This window comes from Neopsephotus bourkii, unplaced genomic scaffold, assembly GCF_033783945.1.
Source record: "Neopsephotus bourkii isolate Nb327-2 ecotype Australia unplaced genomic scaffold, CSIRO-AGI_Nbou_v1 NB_1749, whole genome shotgun sequence".
Taxonomy (NCBI): domain Eukaryota; kingdom Metazoa; phylum Chordata; class Aves; order Psittaciformes; family Psittacidae; genus Neopsephotus; species Neopsephotus bourkii.
In genome coordinates, this window is record NW_026902223.1 from 174446 (window position 1) to 192048 (window position 17603).

The window sequence follows — 17603 nt, forward strand, 5'->3', positions numbered from 1 at the left end:
GCGGCGACAGCCTGGCTGGGACCGGGCGCTGCTGGGGAGAGTGGAAGGCGCGGCCGGGCTCCCGGCGCCGGCCCGCCCGAACCCGACGCCTGCCTGCGGGGCCATGAGGCGGCGGCGCAGCGCGGCGCGGGCCCGCGGGGCTGCAGCATGAGCCCCTGTCTGGGGCTCCGCAAGGCCTGCTTCCTGCTGTCCGTTAGCGCTGCCGCCCTCCTCCTGCTCTTGCTGCCGCGGGGGCAGCCCCCCGCCGCGCCCCGCCGCCGCCCACCGCCCGCCGCCTGGTCGAGCAGGCCCCCGCCTCAGCGGCCGGTCTCCGGGAGCAGCGCTGTGTCCGGCACGCGGACGAGCTCTCACGGGCAGCCGGGGGACGGGGCTGGAGGCCTCGCCGGCAGCTCGCAACACGTGCGGAAGAGCCGCCTTGGGACCGCCGGGGACTCGGGCAGAGAAAGCCTGGAGCTGAAGGACATCTTCATTGCGGTGAAGACCACGAGGAAGTACCACAAGAGTCGGCTGGACTTGCTGCTTCAGACCTGGATCTCCCAGGCTAGGGGACAGGTGAGCTGGGGCAGGCGGCCGGGCCCTCGCCCCGCGGCTTTCCCGGACGGCAGCTGCGTTTTCTTCTTGCGTGTGTTGAAAACGTCTTTCCTAGGGAGACCGGGGAAGGTCTCAGCCTACCTCCAAAACAGTTCATCGTTGTTTGAGGTAGTTAGGTGCAAGCTGGGATCAGTGGTCCAAGCAGAAGCAGTTTGCTGACTGGAAAATGCTACAGGATAGTGAAAGATCCCGAGTGCTGGCACATCTAAGCCGAAGTTTTGTCTAAGTAGTTCAGCGACTTAGGATTTCCATAGAATAATGTGGAATTCGTTCTCTTGTTTGGGAATTTTAGTCCATTCAAGCGTGTTAATGCTTTGCCCAGCAGTTGGAACAAGACTGTTACCACCAGGACCTTTCCACCCCTTCTTTCTTTTCTTTTAGCTTGCTTAACACCTGAGGATGACTCTTAGCCAGAGAGAGGGCATGGAGTTGCAGAGGGAGGGAGGTATTACCAAAAAGACAGTCATTCCTGTATGGAAATGAGCTGTCTGTAGCCTTAGCTGAGGGAAGTAAAATCTTGGATGCTGAAATGAATTATTATTTTACTGACTCTTCTGTTTGCAGTGTAAAAGCTTATCAAATAAGGCAGGGGGTAAAGTTGCTGGGGTTCTCCCCACCCCACTTCCGATGGCTACTGTGAAGTAAACTAACAAGAGAGAAACCTTCAGACTTCTTACTGCAGATGACCAAAGCTTGGAACTAGTTTCTGAAATTCTTGAATGTGGACAAACCATTTTTGTCTTCCACAGACATTTATATTCACGGACTGGGAGGATCGGGAGCTACGTCTGAAAGCAGGTAAGCTGTGTAGTGTAGGTGCACGCTGTCTGCTAGAGCTGAGTGTTGTCTCTGTTGTACTTGCCCTAGAAGTTGTTCTTTCATGCTGTACAAGCAATTAGGGAAGTTAAGATAGAGAAAACTTCTCCTTTCACAGGAGAATATGCTGCTCCTTCTTACCACCTGGATAAGATGCCTGGAACTTCCTGAATACTGGGTTCCCCTTTGCATCTACTTCCCTCTTGTTAGTAATGTTAAGTCCATCTGTTCCAAGGTTATATTAGGTATTTCCTTTGCATATGGTCTCATGGCACTATTCACATACCCCCTGCTCACATTTTTGTGTTCTGTACAGCCCACATGCCATATGCATAACCGATAAGACCTGTCCTGCAATTTACTCTCCATTTGCACTTCAGATGTACTGTATTTGTGCCAAATGTGCCCTTCCTTTGTAGTCTTTTCTGGACTACACATGCTTCTCAAACTGAAAGAGCTGGTCTCTGATTTTCTAGGGGATCATATGATCAACACCAACTGTTCTGCTGTCCATACCCGGCAAGCTCTCTGCTGCAAGATGTCTGTGGAATATGATAAATTCCTGGAATCTGGGCAAAAGTAGGTGAAACGCATTGTTCTGATTGACTTTGTTTCTTCCAGTTCTGTATTCACAGGAAACTTGAATAACCTTCTCTGGTCCAGTAAGGAGTGCAGTGTTAGCTAGAATGTAGTAATGAGCAGAGGGAAGCACAGTATGAAGCCGTGTTTGTAAACCATCATTATCTGAAACATGGAAAAGATGATAATCTAAAGAGGGTTATTCATTTCAGCCTCTTTCCCGAATTAGAATCTGTGGGTGCTTTCATCTTGCAAAGTTTGTCATTCAAGACAATGGGAAATACTTTTCTGCTCCAAGCATGGAAGACTAAGACTTAGCTGTTAAACCTGTAACTCGTTTCTTTGCTCTGCATAACTTTCTTTTGTTTTGTTTGAAGATGGTTTTGCCATGTAGACGATGACAACTATGTGAACCCTCGGACTCTCCTGCGTCTCTTATCTGCCTTCTCACACAGCCAGGATGTCTACGTGGGACGACCAAGCCTGGACCATCCCATTGAAGCAGCTGATCATGTCCAAAGTGATGGATCAGTAAGCAAACTTTGCAGTTATTCTGAAAGACATCCTGACCTTCTAAGCTTTTAAAACCTTGAGAGTTTGTAGGATTTCCTGATAAAAACAAGTTATATAATCCGCAAGCAGCAAACCTGGTGGTTTTTCAGAGGTAGGGTGCTGGGTTAAATGAATCTTCAGTCTGACCTCCTGTGCATATGTACAATAGGTTTGTTTCCTGGGTGGATGTCTGTTTCTCTTCCTTTACTCAGGTATGTTGATGATCTCCAACAGTATGATATCCAATTGAATCTCAGGTTTCCTTCCCTGTTCAGCCAAACGGGAAAAGCTGATCATCAGTAACTACTGTGTGTTTTTCTTATTGTTCTTCAGAAGACAACCGTGAAATTCTGGTTTGCCACAGGTGGAGCAGGATTCTGTATCAGCAGAGGTCTTGCCCTGAAGATGAGTCCCTGGGCCAGGTAAACACTGTTCCTAGCTGACCTCCATCAATGTGTGTGTGTTAGGTTTTAAAGCATATTTCATCTCCTGTGCTCCATCTCACAGCTTGGGTAATTTCATCAGTACTGCAGAAAGAGTGCGTCTTCCTGACGACTGCACTATTGGCTACATCATTGAAGGGCTGCTGGAGGTAAAGCTGCTGCATAGTCCATTATTCCATTCCCATCTGGAAAATCTGCAAAGACTACAAGGCGAGTCTGTGCTGCAACAGGTAGGGAAGCCTCATGTTCTGTTCTTATAATTACATCTCAATCTGATCACAAAGAGTACTCTCCATAGACTTAGCACTCTTCGGCAAAGAAGGATGTCTGCAGACTTGCTCTGTGCCTGGGGAGCTGTGTCCCATCCAGTTCGTTCAGTTAGGTAAAAAGCACACTTTCAGCTTATCCAATTAGGTCATATCGCAGTGTCCTCCTTTGGGTATATGTTCTGCTACACTGAGCCCTGATATGATGCTTCCATCTCATTCTAAACTCTGACTTTCCGTGAGTCACAATAGGAGCAAGTGTAGAAGGGGGCAGTATTTAGTTTACTTGCTATAAAAGAAAGTATTTGTGTCTTTGCCTAACAAAATCTGTCTTAATTCGTGCTATTAAAAAAGACTAGTGTAGCAGCTGTAACAAGTACCTCTTCAACAGCTAAGACATAGTTAAATGTCTGATCATTTTTAAGAATAATTTGTCTGAATCTCAAGAAACAGAATCAATGTTTCTAGGAAAAAAAACCCAAGTATTTTTAATTGCTTGGATACCTTTTTACTCGTGGGCAGTAGATGGAGCTGTAAGGCTAGTCAGAGGTTTTGCCTGTTGCTGTTTGGCACCGTGAACAAATGGGAGTGTGGTTTTGCCCCTGCAAACTGCTTGGCTACATTTTCCTGGCAATTGTATTAGGCAGCAGAAGCATACACTTAGGGCCAAATTCCAGCAGCATGTAATCTCCTTCACACTAGTGAATTTAACTGTAGGCTGAGTACAGCCTTGTGTTGATCATCATTGTTTCCCTGAGTAAAAAGCTGTCCCAAAATCCAGAATATTTGCAATCAGAAAGAAACTCATTGTGTACCTGGCACCTGAAGATTTCTTAATGCAGGGCTTCTGTGGTAGAATAGCAGCAAATTGGAGTTTGAGTTATAAATGTTGCTGCCACGTTTGTCACATGGCAGTCCTTCGCATGCCATTTAACAGCCAAATGTTTCTGTTTTCTCTCTGTGCTAAGACACTACTATTGCAGATTTCAGGCAATGGCCAGTGAGGATGAACATAAGTTATTTAGTGAAGATACAGGTATTAGTGGAATTAATGCCCTTAGAAAGCTGCTTGTAACTCATCTTGTCCTTCAAAGCAATGCAACTTTCAGCTCCTTTGTTTATTCTTCCACGTTGCCTTTAAGTGAGCAGTGGTCCATTTGATAGCTACTGTTCAGTGCCAGTATTGCTTATATTAAAACTAAACACTGTTTTTCAGATGTAATCCACAGTTCAGATTAGACAGGATCCTTGGAGTCTTTCCTTATACCTTATGAATAATCCTACTGTCCCCACTGTTCTCTGCACTAGTGTTAAAATCATGAAATTTTATTTGCTTTTACAGGTAACCCTAAGTTATGGAGACCCTGAGAACAAACACAATGTTGTGAGTGTGGGAGGAGTGTTTGGCCTTAAACAAGATCCAACACGGTGAGTGTCCACTTCCAAAACAAGTTCTCCCTACCTTGTTCATGTTTACCAACTGTAAGATGTTCAGACCCACTTCTGGGGTTATTTTCTCAGGTCAGCTCTTGTTGCTGTGCCAAAGGCAGATAGACCCACTCTCTCCGCTCAAACTGCGGCACATGCATTGTTAGTATGTTCCCTGTATGGAGAATTCCAATCTAATTTTTTTTCCCTTTCTTCATAGATTCAAATCTGTCCATTGTCTGCTCTATCCTGACACTATTTGGTGCCCTGCTAAGAAGATGTCATAATTCTTGTCCAGTCATTGACACTTGTATCTTACCTAGTTTGCATAAGATGGGAGTTGTGGTGGACTTTTTGTGGTGGTTTTTCTTCTTCTGGAAGACAACCAGAGGTATCTACAAAGGAGGTAGACAGACTCTATTTACAAACGCAAGGTGTTCAGCTGCAGCCTGGGACATTCCAAGAAGAATGCTCGTTCTTTTGTTTAGCAGGTCTTTGCATAATGACTACAGGCATATGCGTTTGAGTCACTTCACACTTTCATCTGATGTCATGTGAATCTGTGCTTGGACACACATTAGGCAAATGCAGTACTTACAATGTTAGCATTCTTACTGCTGCTATAGGCTTTTAGAGGCCACTGTCTTGAAGCTGGAGTGCTATAGCAGACTGTAGTCCCCATGGTGACAAGAGGGGAAGTTTTCACTCATCTTTCTTGGGAACAGAATTATTTAAGAGCTTCTATGGTCTGACATATTAAAACTCCCAACTGTGGGCCAGAACAGGGTCTGTAAACACCAGAAATCCTGGAATCATTAGGGTAAAAAAGGCTGAAAGCTTTAGTCATGGGAAAACTTGTGTAAGGGTAAGCTTACTCAGGACTGGGTAAGAGTTGCTTGCATGCATGTTCTCCCCTGTAGTCCATGTGTACCTCCCATGGAGGTGATTGTCAGACTTGTCTCTTACCAGCTGAATTGCAGTGGTTGTTGATTATAGTGGTGGTCTGCCAGATCCAAGCCTATTCCCTTGATGTTTGATCCTGAAGAAGCATTTGCCAGACTACATGTTAATCATCTCTCTTGTGTTGCCCGCAGCAGGTGGTATGAGCTAGAGCATGCTCACTGGCTGAGGAAATGCCTTGTTTCTGATGCTGTGCAGTGTCTTCTGCTGTCTGTGAGGGAGGTGGGATGCGCAATAGCAGTTAATGTCCTAAGGAAGTTTCTGATGGTATCATTTGAGGACCTTTAATTGTATGACTGTGACTACTCCAGTTTGTTCCGATAATCTGTTGATTACCCTAAGGTCTAGATCAGTGTTTATTCAATGTTTCAATAAACAGTTCATGCCATCCCTAACAGGAGACTGTACAAGCACAAAGGTGGAAGTTCAGTGCTGCTGCTTTTTAAGTTAAGTAACCTTAGTTTAGAAAATGGAAGAAATGGAGCTACATTTGTTTCCTTTGCTGTTAGCCCAAACTTCGGCCATGTCAATCCTACCTGACATGAAGAACAGTATAAAAAATGACTCTGCAAAACCTCTGTTTATTCTCACAAACTCTTCAGAAAATACTTGCTAGATTAGTGCTAGAGTGTGAGGCTGAGTTAATGGGTGAATAATAGAATGACATTATGCCACCTGGAACTGTAGTTGAGGGCTAGAATGTGGACCTAGCAACAGTTCCAGATTTCTGACCAGCTGAGCTGTGGACTTCAGCTTATTGCTTTATGTGCTGCCATCTGAAAAGTGGTGTCATGTACGCAGAGGCCTGCAGTGGATCCAAGTATGAAACTGAGCAGTGGTGGCAGTGCTCTGCCACACACTGCTCCCCACACTGTTTTTAACAGAAACTTGTCAGTGCCTGCCTGGATACAGTGTCCTCTCTGCATGATTTTAGTTAATTCCACTGAGGAGCAAACAAGATGATGCTACTTGCTCCAGTCCTGCAGCTCATGCTTAAATTTCTCCTACCATGAGGTACTAGAATAAGAATGCTGCAGGGAATTGGCTCCAAGTCCAGCTTAGCACAGTGGCTGTTCCAGAACAGTTACACCTGTAACTCTAACAGCCTGTTCAGAGGAGGACTTGTGGAATTCCAGGTTGTGGAATGTTCTACCTCTTTATTAGGTCTTCTGCTCACTAGAACTGAGTTGTTCTGTGGTTTTAATGATTTGTTGTTAATGGCTCTGGAGATTCCTGGTATCTGCAGGAGTTTTTTTTCTTTTCTTTTCCTAAGCCTTGTTGTCAACAATGTTTCAACAACGTTTTCAACATTTCAACAATTCTTGTTTTCAGTCTCCTGGAGCAGAAAGCCATGAAACTTCATGAGTTCTTGATAAGGTTTTGCCTTCAAACACTGATTCTGCACTCTTCTGATGGAGCCTTTCTTTCTCTTCCCTTGATAACAGCTCTTGTAAGGTATCACAGCCAGCATGGACTGGGTAGTGATTGTAGCAAGCTCAAGTTTAAAAATGACTGTAAGTGGATGGCAGCAAAACTGAGTAGTACAAGTTGCAAACTGTAGTCACTGGTCACCCTGACATACCTAGTTTAAAGAACTGCCATACTCTAAGCTGGTAGGGTGTTTCTTAAACAGAGAAATGACTACATTCTCCTGCATGTCAATAGGGAACTGTTCAATCTGTCAAACTTCTAAGGTTTCTTGTGTTGACAATGCCTTAGGCTGTGTGGATACATTTGGATGCAGCTTTTTAATCAAACTACTGTCTCATACATAAAGTGATTCTGCAAAATAAATATTTAAATATGTCAAAGCCTGTTTTGTGATATTTCTTTTACATATTCTCTATTCCAAAAGAGGACCATAAGCCCTGCAATCCAGAAAGCTACATCCTCCTGCCAGGCTCTTGTGATGCCAAATGCCTAAAAATCGTGTGAGTTAGCACACTTGGATGTGCACAGGAACAAACATGGATGAGAAGATCCTGGCAGAATCTAATGATTAACAGAGTAAAGTAAAAGAATTTAAATAAGAACTAAGTTAATTGTTATAAATTTGTCTCTGCACTTTCCTATTCTGTTTCTGCATTTACTAAATATGCTGCAGGAGCTCTTAAATTTAAAGAGTCCTCAGAAAGCAATTATTGGATTGGGTAGTATTACAGACCTGGCTGATTGCATTGTGTGATTGTGCTCCTCTGCAGTTACACAATGCCAGCTCTGTACATCAGGTGGTGCAACTGCCATGCTATCATTGGAAATAAACCGTGGTGTAGTAGCTCATCTGTGACCTCTTAGCTAGCTCTAGCCTGTTTGTCTGCTGTACCTAACACGTTGCTATTGTCACACGGGTGCTGCATGAGAAGTCATGCATGCCCAGATCCTCGGGCCCACAGAGCCAGTGTACTTAGAGCTATTTTCTAGGCAGTGACTATTAGGTGAGGGCTGCAGCTCGAAGTGGACAGAGAAGTCCTGAGTCTTTTCATCCTCTGGTGAAACAGCCTGTTTTCCTGCGGTATCTCGGTGATACTTCAATGGGAGCCAGAGCCTAGAAGACTGACCTCCGCACCCCCCTCTCCTGCTGGGCGGGCCCAGGAACGGCTTCTTCCTGATTCCTCCGGGAGCTGCAGCAGGGCGGGTCTGCGCTCTGCCCTCCCAGTACGCGCAGCAGCGCCCGGCGCAGCCGAGCCTCCCCGTCCGGGCAAACCTGGCCCGTGCGGGGCAGGTTCCGCTGCCGCCCGGCCCTATCAGGCTTCTACGCTCTCGGGCCCCGCCCGGCCTTGGCACCGCCTCGGGCTGACGGGCCCGCCCCGTCCCCAGTCTGCTCTCGTTCTGCAGCATGGAGCCGCAGCTTGGCTTCCGCGGGCGCCGGGCACTGGTGACTGGAGCAGGGAAAGGTGATGGGGGGCTGGGGCCGGGGCCGGGGCCCGCGGAAGCGCGGGCTGACGCCGTCTCGCCGCAGGAATCGGGCGCGCCGTGGCCGTGGCGCTGAGCAAAGCCGGGGCCCGTGTGACCGCGCTGAGCCGCACAGCGGCGGACCTGGAGAGCCTTGCCCAAGAGGTACCGGCCGCCCCCCGCCTCGGGACCTACCGGGACCCCTCCAGGGCCGCCTTCCCCTCCCGCTATAACCTGGCTGGGCCCCGCCGCGCCTCCCGCTCCCCTGCGGCCGCCCGACTCACGGAGGCCGGTCTCACCGCAGTGCCCGGGCATCGAGCCCCTGTGCCTGGACCTGGCCGACTGGGACGCCACGGAGGCGGCGGTGGGCGCGGCAGGGCCGTTCGAGCTGCTGGTGAACAACGCGGCCGTGGCGGTGCTGCAGCCCTTCCTGGAGGTGACGCGGCAGGCCCTGGAGCGGTGAGTGCCGCGGGGTCAGGCCCCCCCCGGCCTGTGCTGGGGGCCGGCGCAGCGGACGCTGCCGGCCGAGCCTCAGCCGAACCCGAGCGCCAGAATATGGCAACACTGTCCGGAAACGGGTGTCTCCTAGAAAGGAAGCAGCTGTGCAACGGCACCAGACATGCACACGTTTAGAAATGCTAGCGTTCCCCTCCTTGATGAAGCCGTCCGGTTGCCACTGCTTGTGTCTGTTTTTCTTTACTGTATTTCACACTTCTCAAAATCACCTTGCTCCCTGTAAGCACTGAAAGGAAACCAAGTAAAGCACTGCCTAGTCCAGCTACTGAATAGCCAGAGCCTGTACTTTGATCTCGGAGAAGGTGGTGTGCAGACACCATCCAGCCTGCGTAGGACACAGGAGCACCTTTCACTGTTAATCAAGCTCAGAGCTTCCGGTCTAGCTGCCACCCAACCTCTGCTAAATCCAAAGGCAGTTGTTATTAAGATAATTCAGATATAGAGAAGACAGAGTCAGGTAACGGAGTATAAAATTATTATGGTGGGAAATTAAATCTGCTTGCTGCAGTAACATAACTGTTTCTCAAAAGATCCATAGTTCCAGTCAGGGGGCTAAGCTTTAGGATACAGGATGTGGTGAGTCTGCTTCCTTCTGAGAAGATGGGTCTGTGTTAAGAGTGGCTTTTGCAGGTCTGTAATCAAGGATTCATTTGTGACTAGACTAAAACGTATGAATTCCACTGAGTGTTCTGGAGAGCTAGCAGGTAAAAACCTGACCAAGGAAGGGCTGTGTGACCCATCCTACAGATGTGCTGTTTTAATGCCATATGAAGGGTTTGATTGACCTAGGAAGAATCACTGGCTGAGGACCAGGACTCACAGTTTAAACTTCAATAGAGGAACTACATCAGGCTGCTCAAGACCAGAGTCCTGCTGGACTAGTGCCCCTCCCGCTGCATCCAGTGAATGCTTTGCTGCTAGGAGTGTGCCCGTTCTTGCTGGCTGCTCAGCTGCCGTTCCTGCCCCTGTTCTAGAGTACCACCAGCGTTTCCAGGACAGCAGCAGCAGCACTTGGTCTCTGCTGCCTCCCAAAACAACTCCTCTCTGACCTGCAACCACTCTGCAACTTTTCAATTTGATTTATTTGTAGGTCTTTTGATGTGAATCTTCAGGCTGTGCTTCATGTCTCCCAGGTGAGAAAGAATTGTCACTGCAGGTGTTTCCATGAATAGCAGTGACTAAGCTGTTCTACAGAGTGGGGATAAGTGTCCTCTGTGGGGACTAAAGGGACTGTAACCCAAAGTTAACCCTACAATTTGCCCTTTGTTCTTGCTTAGACTCTCTCTTGTAAGTGGAAGGCAGGGAGGACTTACTTCCTCCAGATGTTTTTGCTCTTTTGGCTACCATAACAGCCAGCAAGATTCCTTCTGAATGAAATAATAATTTCTCCTGTTATAATTCTGGCATCTATTTGTTTTCTCCCCCTGCTTCCAGATTGTGGCTCGGCAGATGATTGCACAGGGGGTGGCAGGTGCTATTGTGAACGTCTCGAGCCAAGCATCTCAGCGTGCTCTGCGGGATCATGCTGTGTACTGTATGTACACGTGGTTTAGCAGCACCCCTCATATTTCTGACTGAGCTGGAGCCCCACAGCCACCAAGCTGCTGGCTGCCAGCTCTGGGTGGTGAAATACTTGTGTGTGTTCCAGACCAGGCTCTATGCACTTAAATGCCTCATGTTCTTCCCTTCTCTTGAAGGTTCCACAAAAAGTGCTTTGGATATGCTGAGCAAGGTAATGGCAATGGAACTAGGACCCCACAAGGTAGGATATCTTCTGAGACAGAAGTGTGAAAGCTGAACGGAGCACTTCAGAACAGCCTGGTTAGATCTTGCTTGATCCCAGATTCGGGTTAACACTGTGAACCCCACAGTGGTTATGACTGACATGGGGAGAATTAATTGGAGCGACCCTCAGAAATCTGCTGCCATGATTGATCGAATTCCACTGGGAAAGTTTGCAGGTCAGTGGTATAATTTGTTGTATCCAAGCCTTCCCTCTAATTGACATCACAGCCATAAGCAACTTGCTGCTTTTGTGGGAAAAGTTGCAGCTTTGCTGAATGGCTGTGGCCAAATTCCTGAAGCATTTGATGAGCACAGGATGAGAATCAACCTTATCTCCTCTCCTCTACAGCCCTCTTATGTTAGAAGTGAAATGCACACTATGACTGGAAGGGGAGCATAAGCACTTGCTTTGAACTAAGTATCGCTTGATCACAACAAAGACTTTTTGATGTCCAGCTCTCAGCCACACTGCCCTGCATGCTGTGTCAAGCACAGGTGGGGGGGTGGAGATATCTGCCTGCTCCCATTACGCCTAGAGGCCAAAGCATACTTTTTGGGATGTTTGTTTCTCTAGTACAATTTGAGAGGTGCACTGGATGTTCTCTGTGTTTGATTCCAGAGGTGGATGATGTAGTAAACAGCATTCTCTTCCTGCTGAGTGACAAGAGCGCTATGACAACTGGCAGCTCACTGATGGTTGACGGGGGATTTCTTGTCTCCTAAGATGACACCTGCATTTCACACCTGGCCTTAATTTCCATACTAGTACTTCATAGATGTAAACCGCATAGGAAACAATGACACAGACCCAGTCTTGCTGGAGAAGAGGGGCAGCAGGCTGGAAGCTTTATGAGAAGTGTGGCAGAAAACTACCTTTAGAAGATGGCTATATAATAAAGCTCACGTACACCGTCATGGAGAATGTTTATTGCACCAAATAAGGTTTTATATTGTCACTCTACATGATGATTAGAAATTGGACCTGTCTTTCTTCCAACCCTATTCCCCCAAAACAACCCTTGAGAAGCGATCCCTATTCCATCCAACTCCATAGAGCTGGCCTGCACTTTCAATGGGAAGGGAAGGAAGAAGCTAGCAGACTCCTCATTGCTTCCTTTGTTGTCTTTAGTAGAAAAAAAACAAAACAGAGGCAACAACCACAGCCCTGCTCTGCAGAGACTGGATTAAGAGGGGGGGAGGCTCTGCTAAAGCCTGATGGGGGGGAGCAGCACCACGCTCTCCTAGTGTGTGCACACACAAAAAGGCAAATACACCAATTGCACAGAGCTGTTTCATTCAGTGAGTTTAGCTAGTACCCAATAAAGCACCTAATAGTTACTTCTTCAGCTTCATATCTCATTTACTTCGACTCCCAGGCTGGTCGTGATTTCTTTAACAGTCTCAGGTACGTATCTACTAGAGCACCTATTTGTTACCTGCTGGACACAGCAGGCTGGGCAAAGAGAGACCCTACCACTCTCCCAGCTGCTCTTATCATACAGCACCATCATATCAGCTTCCTCCCCACTCCCACAAGGATCCTCACCACCTGTTTCACCTGCAGGTTGTAGCCAGGTGTTTCCAAGACAGGATGGATGTCTCAGCCTTTTAGCTTGGGGGTTCAGGAGAGCCAAAACAGCCTATTGCCCCAAGAAGCTACTTTGCCTTCCCCACTGTTCCTCCCCTGGGGGCTGTACAGCCCCAGCTAGTCTCCTGCCCCCACTGCCCCTTCACATCAACACTGACGTTAAATCAAAGAGACATTTAAAAAACACTGACTTCGTACATGATGAAGGGCCCTACACATCCCAGCCCCCTCCAGAAACATCCAGCTAATATGCAATCTGTCAGAGGACAGCAACATGCTGAGCCAGCGCCTCCACCACAGCCCTCAGAACACAGTACACTTTTTGCCAGGCTTCTTCACAGGCGGTGGGCAGAGCACAGCCCGGATGGCTTCATCAAACACTGTCTTCAAGCCCCGCTGTGTCAGGGCAGAGCACTCCAGGTACTTTACTGACCCTAGGGGGAAGAACGAGAGCTGCAGCTCAGCCACTCCAGTCCGACCAGGACATACTGTCCCTCAGACACTCCAAAGGTAAAGCTCAATGCCACAAAGATCTGCCAGTGCATAACTCACCAATCTCCCGAGCCATGGCCAAACCTTGGGGGTAGGTGATGGGAGCCAGTTTCTTATCACGTAACCTTTCAATGGTGTCTTTATCATCCCTCAAGTCCAGCTTGGTGCCCACCAGGATGATAGGTGTATTTGGGCAATGGTGTCGGACCTCAGGGTACCACTGAAACAAGAGAGGCATGGTAAGAAAAGTAGCTGTAGTGGTAGCTGCAACAATGAGGATGCATTTATGATTAGGAATGAGGTTTTTACTACTGTCTGACACAGTGGCAACACCTGAACAGGATACTTGGATACTTCTGCCTGCAGTTCTGAGCACGCTCTGCAGGAAGAGACTGGTGTAGATGTAATTATGAAAGCACTGAGACATGACACCATGACAGACTGCCAGTCAACTCTGCACAGAGTTCTTCCCCTGACTGCTTTTTAGCTTCCAGGACATCTTGCATCTTCTTTAAGATGCAGATTCAGAAAGGCTAAAAATTAGCCAAAGAAGTAATGAATAAGAAGTAGACCTCTCTTAAAGCCTGCAGACTATGACCTTTCTTTACCAAAACACGACTGCTAGAAATTTTGGGCTGGTACATGTGGAGGGGCAGTGGACTCCACTGATCCTTCCCTTCCCCTGTTTCACCCAGAAGTGGAATACTTTACCTTGGCTCTGACATTCTCAAAGGAGGCTGGACTCACAAGGGAGAAGCAGATCAAGAAAACATCCTGTGTGGAAACAAGATGGTCAGCCATGTAGAAAGAAACAGCTAAAGATTATGGAGGGAGGATGGACAGAAAGCCCAATAGATGACAACCTCCTCCCATAAGCAAGGATTTTGGCTGTAAGAAATTCTTCCCTATTAAGGGTGATAAACTAATTGAGAGAGGAAGAGAATGGACTTTTGAGTGTATGATTTCATCTTCTTTTACAGTACTGGGCCTTGCATGTTAAGCACCCGTGGCCACAAATACCTTAACGCTGCTACAGGCCTCACCCCTAGTAGAGGAGCCAGGGAAACACAAGTGACCTGTGGCCCAACAGTTACCTGTGCCACTGAGAGAATAGGAGCATGGCTTGACTGCACAGCAGCCCCACACCATTCCTTTCACATGAGCCTCCCTATGGCATGCATAACTTCAAATGCCATCATGAAGCAAGGACTAGAATATGACAATCTCTTAGGAGAAATTCAGTTGTGATACTCCTTAAACGACCAGAATGATGGCTCCAGCTGCAGGAACACAGACTTCCCTCAAAGGAAAAAAGCCTGGCGGTTCTTGGGAACCTCCCTGACTCCAAGAGAGCAGTTAAAAGCCAGTCCAAGCTCAGCACTCACCGTCTGTGGATAGGAAAGGGGCCTCAGTCGGTCATAATCCTCTTGCCCTGCTGTATCCCAGAGGCCCAGATTCACTGGTTTTCCATCTACCATGACATTGGCAGAATAGTTATCAAACCTGCCAAGGAAGAGTCCCCATCAGTGACAGTCTGGTTGTCACTCACACATCTCCTTATGTAAAATCCAAGGGGGCAGTGAATCGAGAGGACACTGCAGCACAGTTGCAGTGGGGCTTGTCTGCCTTCCTCACATACACAGCCATCCTACCAGCACCCTTCTCGTGTTGGAAGTTCACAATCTGATTTGGGACAGCCTCCCCCCACCTACAAAACCAACTTCTACACCCCCTGCATGCAGAGCAGAAAACAACTGAAGCCCAAGGCCATTACTCACACAGTAGGGATGTATTCCCCAGGAAAGGCATTTGTGGTGTAACTGATCAGCAAGCAGGTCTTCCCTACAGCTCTGCAGGGGGCAAGAGTGACAAGCATTAAGCAGGGCACAGCAGGAAGCCCTGCAGCAGCAAAACTCATCTTCCCCCACCCAACAAGAGGTGAAGTACATAAAAAGTTACCGAGAAAACAAAGTTACCATGTAAGAAAACGAAGCCCTAACAGTCTGGAGCTGGCAGGGACTAGGCCTAAACGCGAACTGTGCGCCTTGCCTGGGCCCTGTGCTCTCCCCCTCTGTTTCCCACCAGCCTCAGAACACCAAGCAAAAGTTGCTCCAAGATGCAAAAGAGAGGGAATAAATTAGGGTTCTGTGCTAAGCTCAACACATGCATAATAATCTATCAAAATGGGTAAACAATGAGGTGAAAAAACATGCACCACCACAATTATTCAAGCTCCTCAGATATAGGAATCCTATGACAATAAATACAAGGGGGGAAATAAGTATCTGTAAACAAAACAGGCTTTAAAATTGACCACTGTCAGTTTGGAAAGAGGTCAGTGTAGATCATTGCAAATACCAGCACAGGGCTTTGCTGAAGGCAGGTGGGATTGATAAGCACATGAGCTTTCCTTAGCCCTGTAGCATCAGTGAAAAGCTTAGTTACAGGAACAGAGGAATCCCATAAGCATAAACAACCTACTTATTACTGTGAAAGCTGTGAAGCGAGGACAACCTTCCAGAGAAACAGAATCATAGTGCCAGTGACAGGGAACGCTGTCTCTTCAGTGGCCAAGTGAAGCTGAACAGCCAACAGAGATGGGTATCCTCTACCCAGCTCTGTAACTGAAGTGGCACAAGGAAAGAATCCAGGAGTAAGTGGAACCCCACAGTCCCACACCAGGATGACACAAAGCACAGCAAGAACCATCACAGCAATCCACCCAGGCTTTCCCTGAGACCAGGTCCCATCTCTTGGAGAACAGGGAGGTTGCATAAGGAAACTGCACTGACTTCCCTCCTCAACCCTGACCTCTCTCCCACCAGTCAGGAAAGGCACACGACTCACAAATCCCACATATACCCGTGACTGAAGAGTTTTGCTGAGTTAATTTAGTGTCTGCCCTGTCAACGTGCTCTTAAAGCAAAACTCTGGACTGCAAGCCTTCAGCTGAAGTCCACTTCCATCACGCTGTGCTGCTGCTCTCCCCTCCACAAGGCTGTGCTGTTTCGCACGGTCGCTCTCTCTCCTGTCCCCCTCCTTTTGCCCTGCAGACTAGAACCCCACAGGACTAAGCTCAAATGTACCTTCGAGGGGGTGACATGCATGAGAAGGTAGAAAGACCAGTCCCTGCCTAAGACCAGTTCCCATTTAGCTCTCCATATCTCAGCTCTGTGCTTGGCGTGATGATCAGCAAACAGGAATTGTGAGGAAAAATAGGCAGGACAAAGTAAGAAAAGTTACGGAGCAGCATAAATCTATTGTGTGCCTGCAGCTTGCATACATGTGTGTTCTCAAAAAAAGGCTTATAAGAAAAGCCTAAAGAGCAAGAAGGATGATGTGAGGCACATGGTGAAATCAGAAACAGCGTCATATTTAACCTTAAAGCACAAACAACAAAAGGAGGTAAGAGAGAAACCTCGGAACATCTTTAGCGAGGCCTTCGGGATGAATCCAGTTTGCACGATGAAAAAGGCAAAATGACAGCACCAAACAAAACAACGAGGAGACAGATTTAAACCCCACGGAAAGAAGGTGTCTGTGCTCCAGGCAAACCGCGAGCCGTGACGCTGCGCAGCGGCTAGGGACGAAGGCCCAAGCTTATGAACTGAACAGGAAGCGGGACGCGCGGGGAAGGACCGCAGCGGCCGCCGTGGCAGCAAGGCCCCAGCCTCCCTTCCGCTTGGCCTCGCCTCACCGCTCCGACAGCCGCGGCTGCCGGTGGGCGACCGCGGCGCAGGGCCGCAGGAGCCGCCTGCAGCGCTGCTCCCCAGGTGAGGGGCTACGGCGGGGCCAGGCGGTCGCGGACAGGCTGGTGCAGCCCCGCCGGGCAGCGGGCCGGGCCTCGCCGCCGAGCACCGGGCCGGGCCTCGCCGCCGCGCCTCCCGGTGGCAGAGCCGGTTCCCCCGTGCCGCGGGGCGGAGCCGCGCCGGGTCCTCCCTCGCTCCCTCCCTCGCTCCCTCCCTCCTCTCTCGGCTCCGCCAGGCCCGGGCCCGCTTTGTGCGGGGCTGCGGAGGGTCGAGGCGCGGCCGCCGCGCACTCACCCGTCGCCCACCACCACACACTTGATCGCCTGCATCTGCCCGCGATGGCGGCGCCGCCGCGACTCCGCCGCAGTGACAGCCCACGCGTGCGGGGCGGGGCCGAGCGAGCCGAGCCCAGCCGAGCCCTGCGCCGGGGGCGGGGCCTCCCGCTGGCCCCGCGGCGCTGGGGGCAGAAGGCGGAGCTCACGCGGCGCAGCCGCGGGAGCCAACGCGCGTGACCCGGGCTACCCTCACCCGCCGGTGGCGGTACCAGCCCGGAAGCTCGCGCGGCGCTGCCCGGCACCCGCAGACCTCCCCGCACCGGCTCCCTCCCTCCCTGGGAGCTGCTTCCCAGCGTCTACCTCGGGTCAGAACCAGAACCAGAACCTGAACCTGAAGCCACACCTCGCCTATCCCTCCCTGCAACAGCCTTTTAGCCCCAGGCCAGACTAGCAGGTTCATCACAGTAAAACAGCAGAAGGGTCCTCCACCCACATCAGCCAAACATCAGCTCGCCCCTGTCCGGCGTTACAGCAAAACGCAAAGCTCTTTATTAAAAACAAAACAAAACCAAACCCCAGTATGAAAAATCATACAAATCAACCAGTCCACAGAGAGCTTCACCCTCCCGCTGCCTCTCAAAACACATACAGCAAGTTCACTTCTCCCACTA

General features: G+C 49.2%; 3 protein-coding genes across 4 annotated transcripts; 2 read left to right on the plus strand and 1 right to left on the minus strand.

The window, feature by feature from the left end:
- Window positions 1–59: 59 nt before the first annotated feature.
- On the plus strand, window positions 60–7446 carry RFNG (RFNG O-fucosylpeptide 3-beta-N-acetylglucosaminyltransferase). Its single transcript, XM_061377375.1, has 8 exons — window positions 60–552; window positions 1341–1389; window positions 1884–1986; window positions 2364–2517; window positions 2872–2960; window positions 3046–3211; window positions 4590–4675; window positions 4896–7446. Exons 1-8 carry the CDS (start codon window positions 148–150, stop codon window positions 4960–4962), a joined length of 1119 nt encoding a protein of 372 aa, XP_061233359.1. The 5' UTR covers window positions 60–147; the 3' UTR covers window positions 4963–7446.
- Window positions 7447–8379: 933 nt separating this feature from the next.
- Window positions 8380–11743, plus strand: DCXR (dicarbonyl and L-xylulose reductase). 2 transcript variants are annotated; one of them, XM_061376871.1, is made up of 8 exons: window positions 8380–8529; window positions 8595–8692; window positions 8832–8986; window positions 10134–10176; window positions 10478–10577; window positions 10741–10805; window positions 10887–11004; window positions 11448–11743. In XM_061376871.1, exons 1-8 carry the CDS (start codon window positions 8472–8474, stop codon window positions 11549–11551), a joined length of 741 nt encoding a protein of 246 aa, XP_061232855.1. In that variant the 5' UTR covers window positions 8380–8471; the 3' UTR covers window positions 11552–11743. The 2 variants fall into 2 exon arrangements, with proteins under 2 accessions (XP_061232855.1, XP_061232854.1); XM_061376870.1 differs by lacking the exon at window positions 11448–11743 and adding an exon at window positions 11089–11430.
- On the minus strand, window positions 11734–17085 carry RAC3 (Rac family small GTPase 3). Its single transcript, XM_061376872.1, has 6 exons — window positions 16952–17085; window positions 14687–14758; window positions 14294–14411; window positions 13620–13682; window positions 12969–13128; window positions 11734–12850 (listed from the first exon to the last, which is right to left on the minus strand). The coding sequence occupies exons 1-6, from the start codon at window positions 16984–16986 to the stop codon at window positions 12720–12722; spliced, it is 579 nt and encodes a 192-aa protein (XP_061232856.1). The 5' UTR covers window positions 16987–17085; the 3' UTR covers window positions 11734–12719.
- Between the last annotated feature and the right edge of the window lie 518 nt (window positions 17086–17603).

Coding starts and splice junctions, on each gene's coding strand:
- DCXR (XM_061376870.1), top strand. CDS start 8,472: ATGGAGCCGCAGCTTGGCTTCCGCGGGCGCCGGGCACTGGTGACTGGA. Junction 8,987..10,133: donor ACGCGGCAGGCCCTGGAGCG/GTGAGTGCCGCG, acceptor ATTTATTTGTAG/GTCTTTTGATGTGAATCTTC. Junction 10,578..10,740: donor GCGGGATCATGCTGTGTACT/GTATGTACACGT, acceptor CTTCTCTTGAAG/GTTCCACAAAAAGTGCTTTG.
- RFNG (XM_061377375.1), top strand. CDS start 148: ATGAGCCCCTGTCTGGGGCTCCGCAAGGCCTGCTTCCTGCTGTCCGTT. Junction 553..1,340: donor TCTCCCAGGCTAGGGGACAG/GTGAGCTGGGGC, acceptor TGTCTTCCACAG/ACATTTATATTCACGGACTG. Junction 1,987..2,363: donor TTCCTGGAATCTGGGCAAAA/GTAGGTGAAACG, acceptor TTTTGTTTGAAG/ATGGTTTTGCCATGTAGACG.
- RAC3 (XM_061376872.1), bottom strand. CDS start 16,986: ATGCAGGCGATCAAGTGTGTGGTGGTGGGCGACGG. Junction 14,759..16,951: donor TGTGTGGTGGTGGGCGACGG/GTGAGTGCGCGG, acceptor TGCCCCCTGCAG/AGCTGTAGGGAAGACCTGCT. Junction 14,412..14,686: donor GGGGAATACATCCCTACTGT/GTGAGTAATGGC, acceptor CTTCCTTGGCAG/GTTTGATAACTATTCTGCCA.